Source organism: Ascidia mentula, chromosome 9, assembly GCF_947561715.1.
Source record: "Ascidia mentula chromosome 9, kaAscMent1.1, whole genome shotgun sequence".
In the NCBI taxonomy this organism is placed as follows: Eukaryota; Metazoa; Chordata; class Ascidiacea; order Phlebobranchia; family Ascidiidae; genus Ascidia; species Ascidia mentula.
Window position 1 is genome coordinate 3,986,627 of NC_138574.1, and position 16,611 is coordinate 4,003,237.

Below are 16,611 nucleotides of genomic sequence, written 5' to 3' on the forward strand. Positions count from 1 at the left end.
TCTACAAAAGCGCGAAAGTGTCGTCGTACTATAACCATAACGTACAGATTTGTTGTATTGTGGTATTGAAATTCTCGGAGTTTTGGGTTGTGTACAAGCAGGGTCGCGTTTCTTGGACCGTGTAGATTTACTCTCACGGGTATGCAGGGGCCGGCATTTGCGGTTCGGACACAGCAGTTTTCACATTGCACGAGACCTAGGTTGTCCTCCAACCACAGTCTCACTAACGATGACGTCACGTACAGGAAATCTAGTACAACAGGACGTAATTTATAGTGAGTTGCAGACAGGGCCACTGTTTCGACCTAATAGGTCTCCTCATTAAAACATTGGTGTGACTTTTGCCTACCAAAACTAGGTGTAACCGAGGACCCGTTATGTTTTAAATGTTTTCCAGCTGCTTAGATAACTTTCGCCGTCAACTTAATATCTCTTCCTGTATTTTATTGTTTCCGCCACATTGAAGGATGGGGAGTTATCGACAGGCATATTGTTATCATTAGACGTAACAGAAGTTGAATGAACCACGAAGGTCGTTATGCTCAAACATTTAAGCGTCCTTATACTGGGCCTAACGACCTAAGGTTTTCACAAACAGACGGCTTGACGTTGGTAGTTTTCAGATGTCTTCGCGGGATGTGGTTTCGTATGAGTAGGAGATGCCACGGTCTGGTACAAATGATACTTTTCTCATGCCGAGCAATTATCCATTTTATATTGTTGTTTACTACCTGGCTGTATTGCTTATTTTTGACCACACCGGGATTTGAACCCTGAATATCCTGGCCACGAATCCCGATCAGGTTTTCTGCTAGGCATTCGGGTCAGGCCCTTGACCTATTTCATACGTCGTTATAGCCCCACTTGGTGGATAGAAAAGATTATAATTTTAACCGCATGGAGGCAGCAAATGACATTAAAATCGTGTATTATTCGCTGGTGTTTTCAAATACTTTTTAGACTTTAACTTCCTTCTTTGGTCTTGTTTCACGGTTTACAGTTATTGCTTGATTCACTGCCTCGACGTAAGATAATTCACAAAGACTTACTCTTAAGGCCCGTTTACACTACAGACGATTCCGTGTTTGTTTTATTGTGCGCGCGTGCTGAGTTGTGCTGGGATGGGATGTGCCGGTCTGTGCTGGGATGTGCTCGCTTTTGCTCGATGAGCATAAATTCGGGCACAGTTGGGCACATTTCGGCACACATTGATGCGAGAGTGCAAGGCGACTGCTTAAAAGGAGAGGACATATATTATTTTAGTTGTGGTTGTGTGATGTGATCGCGTTTGACATGTGAGCGATTGTTTTGAGCGTATGAAATGGTGCCGTGTAGCTGCATTACAAAGCGGTATGTGGAATGGCGTCTCAGCGGGATGCTGCTGTGGAAAACCATTGTCCTGGTTCAGTTATACCATCTTTGTTTCCATAATCTATGGTGTGTGGTTCAATAAACTGTAGTGTTACCTTGCGTCGTAAAAAATTATGTAAAACAGTAGCCTACATGTCTTAACTATGTAAAACAGTACATGCCCTTTGTTCATAAATATCTACAGCCAATAGAAACAACTTCAATTTGTACTTATAATATCGCTGGCGATGCAGAGAAATGCAAGGCAAGAGTGACATCCTTGCACTTGTCGTGCTCGATTATTCCAGTAGTGTAAACACCGTGTGTGCCAGACTGTGCTGTGCCGTGCCAAACTGTGTTCGTGTGTAAACGGGCCTTTAGTTCTAAGGTTGCATCTTTCTCTTTGGTTTTAGCAGCTTGTGTTTTAATAATTCTGATAATTCTTACCAGTAGGAGAAACATGTTTGTTAACTAACTGCATACCGGGCCACAGAGGTTCCACGAGGGGCGGGGGTGCAGCCGTTGCGGCGCACCAGGGCCCATGCCAGTCTGGAGGGGTATGTTTGCTTTGAAACTTGAAAGGGATTTGTTCCTTTAGAGTGGTTTCTATAATTTTACGCTTTATTCAAAAATTAAAGGTCTGGCACATTTATTTCTCAAAGGCCATGACACGCCTTGCTACTTTTCCGTGTCCATCTTTTAAGGCGGACATTAAGTTGACTGGCGTTTTATTCATCATTCATAACCTGACTTCAAAACAATGTTGGCAAAATAACTATAGTTATACTATATATAGTAACATTTCTAAATGGATATGGGTAAATGAAAGTTTGTATACTTTGAATTCCCTAGTTTCTTTGTGGCCAACAAATCTCAGTAACAGATTCTACAACAATTCCTGCAAGTAATCCTAAGTCGTTTGTTTGCATTCAAATAATTGTTGGATATGGGTAAATAATTTTTGCTCGTAACGTTTCGATAAATGCATTATCTCAAAGCTTGTATTGAAAAACTTTGCATGAAACTCATATAAGCTATAACATTGAAGACGTATAAGCAAGGCAATGTACAATGAGCAACCAAAAAAGTATTTGAAGAAGGAACATAGGATTTGAAGGCACAAAGTTGACAAACCACTGAGACCATATTTTAGGAAGAAAAGGGCACAAAAAATGGGCTCCACTTGTTAAAGCTATTGATCATTCACAAAGTAAATGACAAGATGCAAACATGACAAATAAAATTTTGAGTGCAGACGAATCTCAATGAGTTGTTTTAAAGAAGTTTTGCAATTTTTTTCTACTCAGTTTGAGTGTTGTCGAATTCGTTGTAAGAGCTGAATTCGCACCAACTCCAGGAGGTGGCGCTAGTCGTGTGCATATGTTTGATTTGTCGAGTCGACGTCGTTAGTCTTCGAGACAGCAAATGTTCTGTAAAACAACCAATCTTTAGACCTCTTTCTTGGATCGGACGATATTTGTCCTGTTTTATAAAATGTTTAAAATATGAATTTTTACATCCTTGATGAAGACTGCTGCGTGGTTGACGAGAAGTCAACACAATACAAATATTGCCAGAAGAGCCGAATTGTTGCAGCAATTAAACATGCCTGGCAGCATCAGTAGTAATTTAATATTCATTTTTAGTTTTAACTCGACCCGGGTATTTGACCTATTACCACAATCGTCAACATTTCATGCAGAAATTGTGCGTATTTTTAACATTGTTGGGGCGTCGCAAGGTAGCTTTCACAACATTCAATATCATAACACAAATGTCATGTGATAAATCCCCCCAAAAAATGATATCATTTTGTAAGGATTTTGATTTAGAAAGCATATAATGCATCGCATCTTCATAAATTTGGGAACCGATAATTTACAAATAATTGAGGTTTTATTCCTGGAATCAACCTTTATCCCAATCCCACATGTTGTGTATGGCACGTGCGTTGTAATCTTCACATTTAAACTCACAACATAAGAAGTCCTTGCGGCCAAACCCTGTTTAATTTACGTGTTTGGCTAAAACAGCCTCATTAGTTTTTATTCACTGATTTAATGAATTTTTTATTACTTCCGAGAACTCATAAAAAAGTAACACGCGATCGGCGTCATTGTATGTGCTCTTTCATTAAAACAGAAACAGTAATTTCGCCTACTTGTTTTAAAAAAAATATCTAAAACGTACAAAGACAGATCCGGAAAAAACTAAGGGAACAGTAAGACAGATCCGTCGATCAATATCGACCTGTACAGGCTGATTCCTGTGATCAATTTTATTTGTGGTAGTCAAGTTCCCAAATACTTTTTGCTTTACAGTTTAAGGTTTGTGTCTTTACCTGAAATGCTTATCGAGCTTGCGTGTGGAGAGTGCGATGAACGGCGAGCGTCCTCGATTGACAAAAACCTTTTCCACAATCTTCGCATTTGAAAGGTTTCTCTTTCGAGTGAATATACCTGGAAGCACAAACGAGGCAACCAACCGTTATTTCCTGTGGGAAGTTTTATTGTTCGCGCCCTTGTGGAAATTGCCCGCCGTGTAAACGCATAAATCCAAAAGTATCTGGCCAACCTCGTAAGAATTATTGCCTACATAACGCGCAGGTGATACGGCGAAACAATGGGTAATTCCTGGGACAACGTGCAATATATTTTATGGCCCGGTTTATTGGAAAAGGTTGCCATGGCACCATCCTAACAACAAGGCCTTTAAAACCGCTATATATAGGTGCAAATTAAAACAAATGCATCTGTCGCCATAATAAAAGTTTTTTTGCCGGTGTATGATAATCGTGGTTGTCGCAACTAGGAAAAACTATCTGCGATTAATTAATTTTCAGTCAGACAAAAATCTCCAAAATTCAGTGGATTAAAAGAGTATAAAATATACAATAATGCCAAAATAAAAGTCGAAAACATTGGCCAAGTACATTTACAAATATAGGATACAGGATTAAATATTTCAGGAACTGATTACACACACGATACACACATACGTGACCAACAGCACACGTTGTCCCGCTTAAAGTTTGCGGTACAAAATATTTCTTAACTAGTAATGACTTGTGCGCTAATCACACGCTACTGCACACACAAATTTATGTGAACGTAAATTACGACCTTTGAGCTTTAATATAGCGGCGCCAGTTTAGGGGGTGTGTCAGGGGCTAGGTACCTGATGACGTGTAAGTCTAGAGTTGGGAGCATAATTTTTAATCCGATTTTGTCACCTGCCTAATTGAAACGTTTTCAGCAATGGCAGCATTGGTCAAGCGCCCGACCCATATATACCAAGAAGAAAACCTGATCGGGATTCATGACCAGGATATCCGGGGTTCAAATCCCGGTGTGGTAAAAAATTGGAAAATCTATTTTATTTGTAACAAGAGCAGCGAAATATTGAACAGCATAAACTTTCCACTTGTCACATCACGCTTAATGCTGTGTTTTTCTGCGCAGTATTTCAAATAGGAGATTGTGTTTTTACCTGTGGTCGCGCAGGTGATCTTGTCTTCTGAAAGCTTTCTTGCAAATGTCACAAACATAAGGGCGTTCGTCGGTGTGCGTTCGTTCGTGTATAAGGAGGTTGTAGCTCTTTGTGAAGTGTCTGCAAATTAGAAATTTTGGTCTAAATTGTAAGCTTTTTATTAAAATTGATGGTATTTTGCTACAAAGTAATGTAATTGAATTATAATCTCACTTTGCTTTTTTTTATTCACGAACTACAAAATCCCTCACCTTCCGCAGTATTTGCAAATAAATTGTCGTTTCGGTTTCGGTGTTTTCCCCGGTTTTCGACCGCGAATTTTAGCCATCTTTGCGTCTGTTGGGTTGCAAAGGGACGTCATCATTCTAGAATGGCCGGGGTGCAAGTAGGGGACGCCAAAAATGGGGCTTTGGTCCGGAAATCCAGGGTGAACGGCCGATGCTGATTTGAAAGGGGATGACAACACTGGGCTGTAAAAATGGAGATATTTTTAATGAAATTGAAAATAGTGTGGAAAAGTTGCAGGAAAGGGCTGATAAATGTGGTTGTTTTGTTTAAACCATATTCCAATGCAATATTTCAAAGCTTTAAGCTCAAACTTTTGGCGAAAAAGCTGGTCACAGACTATATATTTGGGAACAACATGGAAACTGTGAATAATTTTGTAGAAATTCAAAAAAATTCCAACCTATTGGGTGGCGTGGCCGTTCCGTATTGGCCCATGGTGGCCCCCATGTGCATTCTGGCGTACATTTGCCTCAACAGGGTCCAGTAGGCGCTTTGTGGGTCCGGGATTATTCCAGGGGGGACGGGGAGGTGTTGATGGGAAAGGAAGGGCAGCGGAAACATTGGGGTATTTCCCGCTTTTGGAAGTAGGTAGTTTGCACCAATCTGTGAGTAAACGAAAACGTTTGCATAAATTGTTACTGATGCTGCCAGGCATATTTATTGCTTAATACTGCTCTTCTGGCAAACTAGAAAACGTTTGCAATCAATTCCTTCATCACTTTACTTTTATTTTTGGAAACCCTGTTCCAAATACTGATTTTTAATTGGATAACCACTGTATGTAAGAGTGTATTTTAAAAAAAAATGTGTTTTTCATTAATTCGAAACATGTTATCTCACCGTTGGCGGAAACATTGGAAATTTTAGGGGAAAGCAATGAGGTGCGGGGAAGTCCCTTGCTAGGGGATAAGGTATCGCATCGCCCTCTAGTGGCGAAGGTAGTCGGTAGGCGCTCGACGTGGCGAAGGACTTTGCGGAAACTTGATCATCGGATGGCGAAAATTTTGTATCGCCTGAATAACAGTTGAAATTTTATTTGGATGTTTAAAAAAATAAACAATTATTAAGGTGGAATAACTTCAAGTGGTTGTTATTCTTGCGAAAAGCGGTATAAGTTTAAAGTTTTGACAGGCTATTTTATCATTAGCTGAAAATTTCTATTTCTTAGGTGCGTAAAACTTGGAGTTATTTAATCTGAATATAAATGCCAACGCTATTATGCTTCCCATTGAATAGACGTTTCGAACACAATTGCGGTCATCGTCAGCGCCAATTCGGAATGAGTTGCAGCAAGTTAGCAACTGTCACGTTATGTGTTTTAGTCGTCTAGAGAAGCATAATAGCTTTGGCATTCATATTTCTAATTATCAACAAAGAGTTTAGATTCTACATTTTACCAACTCAAAGTGGATTGGTGGCAACCTGTAAGGCTAACGAAAGTTCGAATAATAAAAGTACCACTTTCTGCGTTGATTTCGTTGGAAAGTGAAGCGGCCAACCTTCTGAAATCAATCTTTGACTCGCCGACAGTTGCTTGCTCTGCGCAACATTAAATAATTCTTAGATTTAAACATGGTTCACTAATTAAATCCACATAACCATTGGATGTAAAAATTGGTAAATTTTTTCAAATCAATTTGCAATCAACCATCGACTAGTTTAAAATCACGTTGATGTAAACAATGGTTACCCACTCTCACGCAATAATTGTGCTCAATGATCATAATGCGAGCTATGATCGTATGATGACGTCATATGTATATTTTGTTTGTGTATATTACGTTATCATGCATTCTATTTCCTTCTAATTTTGTACCACTCCAAAACTTTACTAGAAAAAAATAATGAAAATAAACACTTACCTTTTTGTTGCCTACTAAGAGCTGGTTCTGTGCGGCCATATTCTGCTGCGTCGCCCGAACCTCTGCCGTTTGACATCGGAATTCTTTCTTCAGATTGACGGGAAAGCGGCTTTCCATCTTCGGTCGGTTGGTGACTGTTTTCCGAATGCTCCTCATTTACCTTCAACCTTTTCGTGATCGGCGAATCGCAGTCGTCCGACTTACGCTTGTCCGAATCACTTCTTGCTTTTTCTTCGCGGGGTGACAAAGGGGGTGTAATGTCCGTCCCACGTTTTGGGGACCGAGACGGGCCAATGGCGTCCCCATTGTCGCTCGGGGGACTTGGGAATCCTCTTTCAAACCCTGAACTATGGGTTTTCGTCGGTGCGGCAAAGGTCATTTGGTTGACGGGGTTAAGAATGAGACTCTCATACGTGGAGTTGGGGGTGGTAAGATAGGGGTAACCGGCAGCAAAACTTTTCATGGTCTCCAGGAAGTTGGTTTGTATGAAGGGTGGGGGTGGACTTGCGAAGGTCTCCGGCGTCTTCTGCTTCAGAGGGGGTCCCAGGGGAAACCCCAAAGTGTTGGGAAAATCGTTGTAAAAAGATAATCTGCTCATTTTTTAAAAACAGTATAAAAACTCTAATCTCTGAAAAAGGGTTTTTGTTTCATTTTTTCTGAACGTTTGTGGGTAATGATAATATGCTATCCACACAATTTCGATATGTTTTATCAGTTTTGCTTTGACGTGATTTTCCAGGGCATTTACATGACTCTTCAACCGAATTTCGATATGCTGTTTGATACAGTCAAAGCAATGAATTGTTCCACATCCACCTTGCATAGCACCAATATTCACACATCGACTGGTTAATCACGACGAACAAACAATCTATGTAATATCACCCTAAAACCCCTTCTGCCTTTCACATTTTTAAATTCATCTTTCTGTGATATTAATCTCTTTTATCATTTTTCGGCATAATTTTGTAGTCACTTGCATTAGTTGCTCATGTGTGCCAAAATTTCATAATTTCATGAAGCAGTAGCGACTGTTAGACCTCTTTGCCTCACTATCACGCTTGAGCTGTATCTTCTTGCCGACCTTCAATGTCACCGTATAAACCTTGACTAGTCTGTGTCACACATGGCAGCGAATACCTAATAATCGCCTGATTTCTTCAGCAAATACCAAACGCTTCCAAATATTGCCCTTAACTGAGGGTGCGTGACAGGATCAACCCTGGGTTACAGAAGGCCAATGGCCCAGAGGACGATCACCCCACCGTACAGGGTATACTAAAAGTTATATTTGATTGTCTTTCGATTTGTGAGCGTGTATTACGGCATTTAGCCAATAAGGCCAAGTCGTTAAGCGTGCTACCGGTAGCTGTTTGTCATGGTAAGCGGCTTTTACTATCGCTTTTAATACCGAATCACGATTGTAAAGTCGCGCCATGGTGAAAACAAGCCCAACCGGCAGAGACCTGGCGGTCTACGACCCTTGGTCGGGTTTACCTGTTCAGTTCGTCAGTTATGCATGATGTTCCATATTTGAACTGCGACACTGCGGTAGTAACTTTATGTTACACCCTTTTACAAGGCATTTACAGCCTTTTTGTCGTTTTATCTGAGTAGGTGGATGTGTGTTTTAAAGGTACTAAGAATTTTTAGGGTGCTTTACGGGAATGTTGCGGTATATTTAGAAAACGAGTGCTCTTGCAAAATGGAGAAAACTCCAGTAGCCTTTAAGCCAAACAACTTACTTTGATTTTCGAAAAGATTGACAAATGCAGCATCTACAAATACCATTGCCCGCTTTTCCATTGTTATCAAATACGATATTCATTTTGGAATTCCGAAAAACGCTTGAAACGACTTTTGCGTGCGATCGTCCGTTGGATTGCGGCGCATCGGTAGCTTATTTGATGGCCCCCAGCTTTTACGAGCTCACAAACGAACGCAACTGCCAAATTTGCGCGGCGCTTTAATAGCCGTCCCGGTCGTATCAAAAAATCTTCTCCCCGCTCGACAGTAAATCTTTGCGCTGCGTCATCAGCAGTAAATATTCTTTGCTGTAATAACTCGACGGGCCGTTAAAGCGGCAGCGGGTATTCGGCGTGGGTATAATCGTAAAGCAGCTATTCATTTCAAATACCCTTCCGGTACAAGTTTGTACACAGAAGCCAGTGTCGTCTGGGTAATACAAAAGCAACGTTACACCAGTTCCTGTGTTCTATTCATAAACTGCTTTCGTGTAGTTTGTTGCTGAATAGCTAACATGAACACTCGGTAGTTAAACGTCTAACGACCGCAGTTAAAACAAAACGACCTTTGGTTCGGTAAACGCGGTGCTTATTAATATAGCGTTACATATGGGGCTGCACTGAATACGCAGAGCGATGTTGAAATTTTGCGTTTCGACGTCGCAATCATTTGTCACAATAAATTACATCAAAAGTTCGAAATGATTTTATGTTAAAACTGATAGCGGTTGAAAAATTGACTCTTTGTGTATTTCTAATATCGTTCCGCAACATTTTTAATGTTTGAAAATGATTTCACTTGAAATGAAATTACTTTGAATCTGTTTCCAAAGATTCCTAAAATATGAACTTGTTATATTGCATCACAAAGGTAAGGCGTCATTAAAACAATCACTTTAAAATTTACAAGTGGGCATAAATAATTTCTTACTAAACATAACATCCGGTAACAACTTTGCATTTCCATGACAATGCTCGTCTTCGTTTTTCAACCTTTCATGTAGGAAACAGTATTGCACAACCCAAAAGTATTGAACAGTTTGGCCACGCGGAATTTATTTGCAACATAGTTAGCTCCTTAATCCTTCTGTCGTTTTATGAAGCGCATGCAAACATAGTTTAACGGCTCCTCGGGAATATCAAGCACCGCCGACCGGCCTGCAAGCTCCAAACGCCGCGCAATTAAAGTTTGCCAACCGACACTTGATATACGTGGCGCTAATAAATCGATCAAGCATGGAGTCGTGCGTAAAAGCTGGCGATAATCAAAGCAAAACGCGTTGTCTGGGAAGGTCTATCGTTTGGCTGATGAGCTATAGAGATTTATGTGTGATGGCGTTTAAGATTCTTGTTTTGTTTAGTCAGAAAACAAACACTTTTGAACGCTTTACTTTTATTGTTTTTTTAACCTTTTTGAAATAGATTGATAGAACTCTTTGAATAAGGATTGGGATCACCAAACAGTCTTATGGGCACCACAGACTTGGTATCTGATTTTATCAATAGGTTAAATAAGAAAATACCGTAAGTCATTTGTACTTTCTGTTTAAGATCCATGAAGAGTTATGGGGATTTCGTACCGAACGCAACAGATAGAACCGTTTGAATCAATATCTAAACCACCCATCAGTCTCATGGGCAACAAAGATTTTGTATCTGATTTTATCGATAAGTTATATAAGAAAATGATCCTGAGTCATTTGTTGCTGACGATAAAATTTTGAAATTAGAAGAAAACGTACCTTTCAGCTAATAGCACGCGGGAAAAATAACAGTTTGTTGTTATTCTGCCGATATTTTGTGAAATTAAACTTACTGGTGTGTTGTTAGTGTCCGAAAAACACCTCTAAGCAGACAATCACGTCAACTTTCTAGTTGTCCAGAGGTATATAACGTAATAATAATATTAAAATAATAAAACCCTGATTAATGTTCCTGCTTAAAGGTGCGTGAACACTCGGTAAATTAAAATACTTTATTCTTCAAAATCAGACTGAAGGCTTTGTGTTTCACGACCATAGAAAATTTACCACAAAAGTGAACTTAGTTTGTCATCCCCGAGAAAGATGAAACAAGAAACATTACTAAGTTCGGTAAATTCAACAACACTTTTCTCTGTGGTTTCAGAGAAATGCAGAGTCCAAAATTTACCCAACCAAATTTTGGCCATACAGGAATCGTGGCACTTATGTTTTGAAAATAATGCCGCCATTTTGGTTACGTCGTATTGTCAGGTTTACGTTACGGATGACGTCACGCAAACAGCACCGTTGCCAATTCCTAGCAGTTTGTGGGTTTCAATAAATGATGGCAAAAATTAAATCACGAAACTTGTAAATCACTCTATAAATTTCACAAAATTGTTTATAAAAGGCCCCATGCGATATGCGACTTTCCCAAACCAAAAAATGGCGTACAAATCTGTACAACTCCGAGAATCAGAAATTACTTACTTTAACATACAGTATTTTAACCAGTTCGCGCCTTTAGTATTGCAATTACGAAATGTTTCTGTAGCTTTTCTTGAAAAGGTACAAAAATATGACAACAAAAACGAGCAGATTTTAGTCGGTGAACCGAAAATCGACCCGTTAAAAAGTATTATAACGCCTCTTGTCTTTACTCATCAAACCTAGCTACAGACTTTATGCCAACTGCTCGTGATATTGAGATTTTGTGCCTATGTTTTTACCGCCGACATCAGGTAGTGTAAGTATGTTCTTTACGTGCGTTAGCGCAATAAATGCAATCTGAGAAGATTCCAAAAACATTTGTAAAGAGCTATTCGAAAACTCATTAAAATAGTTCAATTACCTTATAACTTATTCCTTAACCTCTTATGTCACGCTACTTACGAACTTCCTCGAGCAAAGCCTTGTCTGACACAAGAGGAGTCTTGAACCCCGAGATAATGGGTAATTACGCATCATCTACTTGTGGCTTACAGTATATCCTGAACTAACAACCTCCAAAGCCGTCCCGTCGCCTCTGAGCCCGGGCCTCTCGCCAGGACCTTTTCCGCTTCGTGTCGTGGCAAGACAAATACACACGACGGCGCGTGGTGCAAGTCAATATGACTTACCTCATTATCGTACAAATGCGTCGGGCCATCGTTGAATAATGATCTGCTCGCCTCCGCTCAGTCCCGGAACGAAGCCACTGTTGACACTAGATTAGCCGCCACAGCACTACTCCATAACCATATACCCACGATTCACTTTGTTGACCTTTTTCTGCCGGATGTTAAACGGAAGCACCATCCGGGGTTTACATATTGGAAATTGCCATCGGGTTGATGAGGCCATAGGGTATTTAAATATAGATACAAAGTATAATAAAGAGGCGATTTTCTATAACCCAGTCTTTAGGCTTACTTTAAACTAATCTCAAATGTAATTTTCATCGATTCGTAAACGACAAGGAAAACAACCATAAGTGGTTCAGGCTGAAAAGCCGACAAGAGATTGAAGATACTTAACGTTATATTACATTTCGGTAAACAATGATTTGTCCATGATTGCATTTTTATTTTTAAGTCAGTATATCTGAGAAAATAACAGTTTTTTTTAAACTGTAAAATGCTTTTCGTAGTACAATAAAAACATGTTATTCGTGAGTAGAGACGAACTTGGTGAATCATCAATAGGCAGTACGACGCCCTGAAGTGGGGGCTGTGATGTCTAAGCATATATTTTGCAACTAACCACCCCCTGAGGGGTGACAAATATTGAGTATCGTGTAAGTGTATCTAGAAACCACCTGTCACTCTTTTAAGCGGCATTGGTGCCCATGGGGCCCTAAGTGTTCCTTTTAGGTGTTTGAAGTCCCCGTGAGCTCAAAGCTGTTAATAAAACTGTTTACCATCGCGCAACAACACCCGCGCGCCCGTGACACATTTCTACGTCCGCCACCGTCGCTCTGCGTCACGACGCCGATGAAAAAGCGTTATCACGCCTCGCCAAACCCCGATGCGGAAGCCAACGTTTACCGTGCGCCGGTGAAGAGGCCTCGAGTGGCAGCATAACCGGTTCCTCAAACGGGAGTGCGGGCCAGATAAAGGCCAGGACCGATAAGGCCCTTTCCGGTCACAGGGCGCGGCCTGTGATGGCGGCCAAATCTTGACCCTTTCATCAAGCCATCAACGCAAACCCGGTTTTCTACTCGCGTTGTTTATTCGGCTGCTTATATATACGAGTGATGGCGGCCACTGATGTGTTTTATTGTTCATTAACCGATTTGATTTTCTCAGGGTTGCATTATTCACGTGCGACCTTTGATAATTTTGATCCCGCAGCCAAAGGCCCCTTGCTGTGAGATATTATTTTTATACGCTTCTAACTTTGTGGCTTATGCTGTTTGATGTTACAGGGTACTTTCTGGCTGTTGTTTCGCACAGGTATAAATGTTTTTTGTGACGTTGACTTGATTCTTGCGCTATTCTTTTTCTACAATTGCAACCAAACACTTTTCTGACACAGTTTGAAGCAGTTTTTTTTTAAATTTTTTCATGGCATTTCACCGATAATTACTCAAAAGCCGACGTGACTGTTTTGTTTAAACTGTAATTCATCACACAGGAATTCTGTGTGCAAAAAGAGAACCAAAATCAGTCGGAGTTTTTATTTTTATGGCTGTCAAATTATTATGTAAATTTAAACTCAAATTCTTTTTTTAAAAAAACAAAAAAACATTGTTAATTAAAAGTATTTCTAAACTGTTTGTTTTTGATGAAATAACGGAACAACATGTAGGTGATGAATCGGGCTAAGTTATGCAACTGCTAACAGCTTAAAGCACGAAAATAAATGAAACGTGTATTGCTTCCCAAACCATCACACGGAGAACACATAAGGACGCAATTTAAAACTAAAAGCACACAAAGGCGAGACCGCAGTGCGGAACTGAATATTACGCGAAACCAAACCGGCAAACCCGATCTTTCCTGTACCATCGTCTAATACACTTTAGTCACTTATTAGGCGTGCCCAGTTTCCGTAAAAATCGGCAGAGATGAGGTTAGTTTACGTACGAGACAGAACCGCGCAAACAGACGACCACAAAGGACTGCGGTCGTAGGTAAATCGACCACCCGGACGCGATGTCACTCGTCCTGGTTCGCCTACGTGCCGGGAACAAAGGATGGAGGCTGTTGACCGCGGTTCAATCCTCAGTAGCTCCGGATCTAAACCCGCCCCTCTTTCCGTTTGCCGTTTTGATTGGCAGCCATCGCCCCAATGACGTTATTTGCAGACGGCCGGTCTGGGCCCGCGGAGCAGCATTGTCCCGCGGCGTCGCTAATTGGGCCCATCGCAGCACAATGCCTACCGCGCTTGGGGGTCAATATTTGAGCGAACCGCTCGCATTCTAAACGCGTCTGTTACGACTCCTCACCAGTGAGACCTGTTCCATGATGAATCTTCGGATTTGAGGGCAAACAGGGTATGTGATTGTGTGACAATTTAATTATATTTCGCACTCTGCTTTCTGTCCGGACGCGCCACCAACCGCCGGTCGTCGAAAATGGAAGAATTTGCAAGTGGGATCTCGGCATACCCATTGTGCAATATTCCACGACGTTCAGTGGTTTCGTTTTGAGGTCTACACCCGTGATGGCTTGGTGTTTGTGCTCAGTGCTGTTTTTTTACCCCATCTTGATTTTCGCTTCTGTTTGAATTATTTTGTTTAGCAAAAATACAAATGAGTGAACTGAGATTCCAAGGATTTGTATTTACTTGAGACATTTTTGGTGACTTGTGGTACTAGTAAGGGAGTGCTCATCGCAATTTTCAAAAAATATACCGTAGCTATCCGTTGTTTTTTGAATTTTTTAATCTTCAACAAAGCTTTCAACTGTGATAAACTGTTTTTTCACTCCATGACGTTTTTGAAAATGTGAAACAGCTTACCATATATCGTATCAAATATGTTAATATTTGATAAATTACTTCAACCCAACAACAAAACTTTCCAAAACCCCATTGATACGTAACGTAACCACCTCCCATAAAGCACAATATGACTGATGGAAAACGATATACAATGGTCTTTACCGCCAGATGACATGGTCACATTTGTGAAAGTCCTTGACTATCCTGTTGTTCCTAACGTTACCATAGCTACGCATCGGAAACAATTACAAGTGGTTATAACGTTGCCTATTCCACAATCCCGTCGATTGTTTAACGCGCGTCACTCAAAGGTACCTGTTGCTTTTCGGGGTGTGTCACATGCCACTTTCGAAGACGTGTCACTTGTGACTAAAAATTAAGCGCCGCATGAAGCTCGGTGAACGACCGCGATGGCATAACCCGGCAAACAACGCACAACTGTTGCGTTGCTGACTATTCCAACGAAAAGGCGCGTCCTATTGTCCTGGAAGTCGTAGTGGGAATAGGAAATGTCATGTATTTCACATCCCGTTGTTGAGTTGGATTCGTATCCTCGTTCCTGAACGCGTTCCGAGCGTCAACAGGAACGACCTGCGTGCGACCTTGTCTTCTTACGGGTTGGTGTCATTTGGGAAAAGGGGATTGACGTTTTCAAGTGGTGGCCTACATCTATCGAATGCTTAATTTAACGAATTTTAAATTGAGTACTGCGTTGTAGTATGATATTTTCTGCGAGAGGCAACCTGCGATGTATTTGTTTTAAATTCAAAATTTTGTGAAGAAGCGTAGAATGCAACTTACCATATAAAATTTTCCAAGATTGCGGACAAGACAAACAAATGAATGCAAAATACAGACAGAGATATGTGAATTATAATTTAATAAACCACAGCCAGTACATATAACGATGGTTGCACGTTCGACTGTCGGGTCACACCTAAACACAAAATTATAACCGACGTTGTCCCTGTTACGTGCCATTCTCGAATCCAGAAATAACACTTTATTTTGGAGTCTATAAAGCGATATAAAATAACATTTTTTGACCTAGCCATAAACCAATATTAATAGACGGACTCGTCCTATAATAAAGGATAAAATCCTTTCTGTTAAAAGCACGACTAAGGCCGGGTCCACACTCACGCTTTGCACCGGAGGATTCTTTGTTTGTTTCAATGTCCCGAGCGTACGCCCGCACGCCGGCGTATAATGAAACAAACAAAGAATCCGCCGGTGCAAAGCGTGAGTGTGGACCCGGCCTACGGAAGGTAATAAATCAAAATAGGTCGTGAAACCCCAAACCGCAAGGTTGTAAGCAGAAGATTGGGACAAAATCAAAACTCAAAATTCTTTGGGATTTTTCTACTACCGGCGTCCATTTTATTGTTGGTGCTGAACTGTTGGAAGTTATTTTAAACTCGAATAAAACGTAACCATTTTCTATGGCAGACTGGCACCAGTGATTTGCAATAAAGCTTTACGCCTCAGCAGTTGTGTGTGTTTGAGTATAAAACATTTACCATAACCTTGGTTAGTTCAATATTGAACACGTTGGGTATTTAACAAATATGACAACTACAGGATTAAACACAATTTTATCGCAGTCCTGCGTTCAACACTCGTAGTCTCAATATAAAGTCATGAAGGCAACGACAGAATACAAAAAAAACCCTTGCATAACCCCTGCTACATAACGGGAGCAACAGGTGAACAATTATAACGCGGAGGTCTTGTCAACAGGGCAGAGTTGCTGATAACACATCAAAAACGTGCTTCCGTCAGGTACCACGCAACACCACTGCAAATATCGTCACACGTATGTCGCATGAGCGCCATTGTATTGGTGAGCCGCCGGTGGCCGATTGGACAGACCTAGTGTTTGTGATTTGCTGATAACATCTCTCAACAGATGTTGAATTGCCTTTGATTGGGCCGTCGGATTTGTGAATGGTTTGTCAGAGGTGAAACACCTGTCGTTCATTTGCTCGG

The 16,611-nt window shown here is 40.8% G+C and overlaps 1 protein-coding gene across 1 annotated transcript; it reads right to left on the minus strand.

Annotated features, from left to right (window-relative positions):
* Positions 1-2,667: 2,667 nt before the first annotated feature.
* On the minus strand, positions 2,668-7,587 carry LOC145913864 (uncharacterized). The gene is made up of 8 exons (XM_083001627.1): positions 6,990-7,587; positions 6,586-6,666; positions 5,968-6,140; positions 5,528-5,730; positions 5,091-5,309; positions 4,840-4,959; positions 3,692-3,809; positions 2,668-2,780 (listed from the first exon to the last, which is right to left on the minus strand). The coding sequence occupies exons 1-7, from the start codon at positions 7,585-7,587 to the stop codon at positions 3,701-3,703; spliced, it is 1,503 nt and encodes a 500-aa protein (XP_082857753.1). The 3' UTR covers positions 2,668-2,780; positions 3,692-3,700.
* Positions 7,588-16,611: the final 9,024 nt, after the last annotated feature.

Coding starts and splice junctions, on each gene's coding strand:
- LOC145913864 (XM_083001627.1), bottom strand. CDS start 7,587: ATGAGCAGATTATCTTTTTACAACGATTTTCCCAACACTTTGGGGTTT. Junction 6,667..6,989: donor TCTTAGTAGGCAACAAAAAG/GTAAGTGTTTAT, acceptor AATGTTGCGCAG/AGCAAGCAACTGTCGGCGAG. Junction 5,310..5,527: donor ACGGCCACGCCACCCAATAG/GTTGGAATTTTT, acceptor CCATTTTTACAG/CCCAGTGTTGTCATCCCCTT.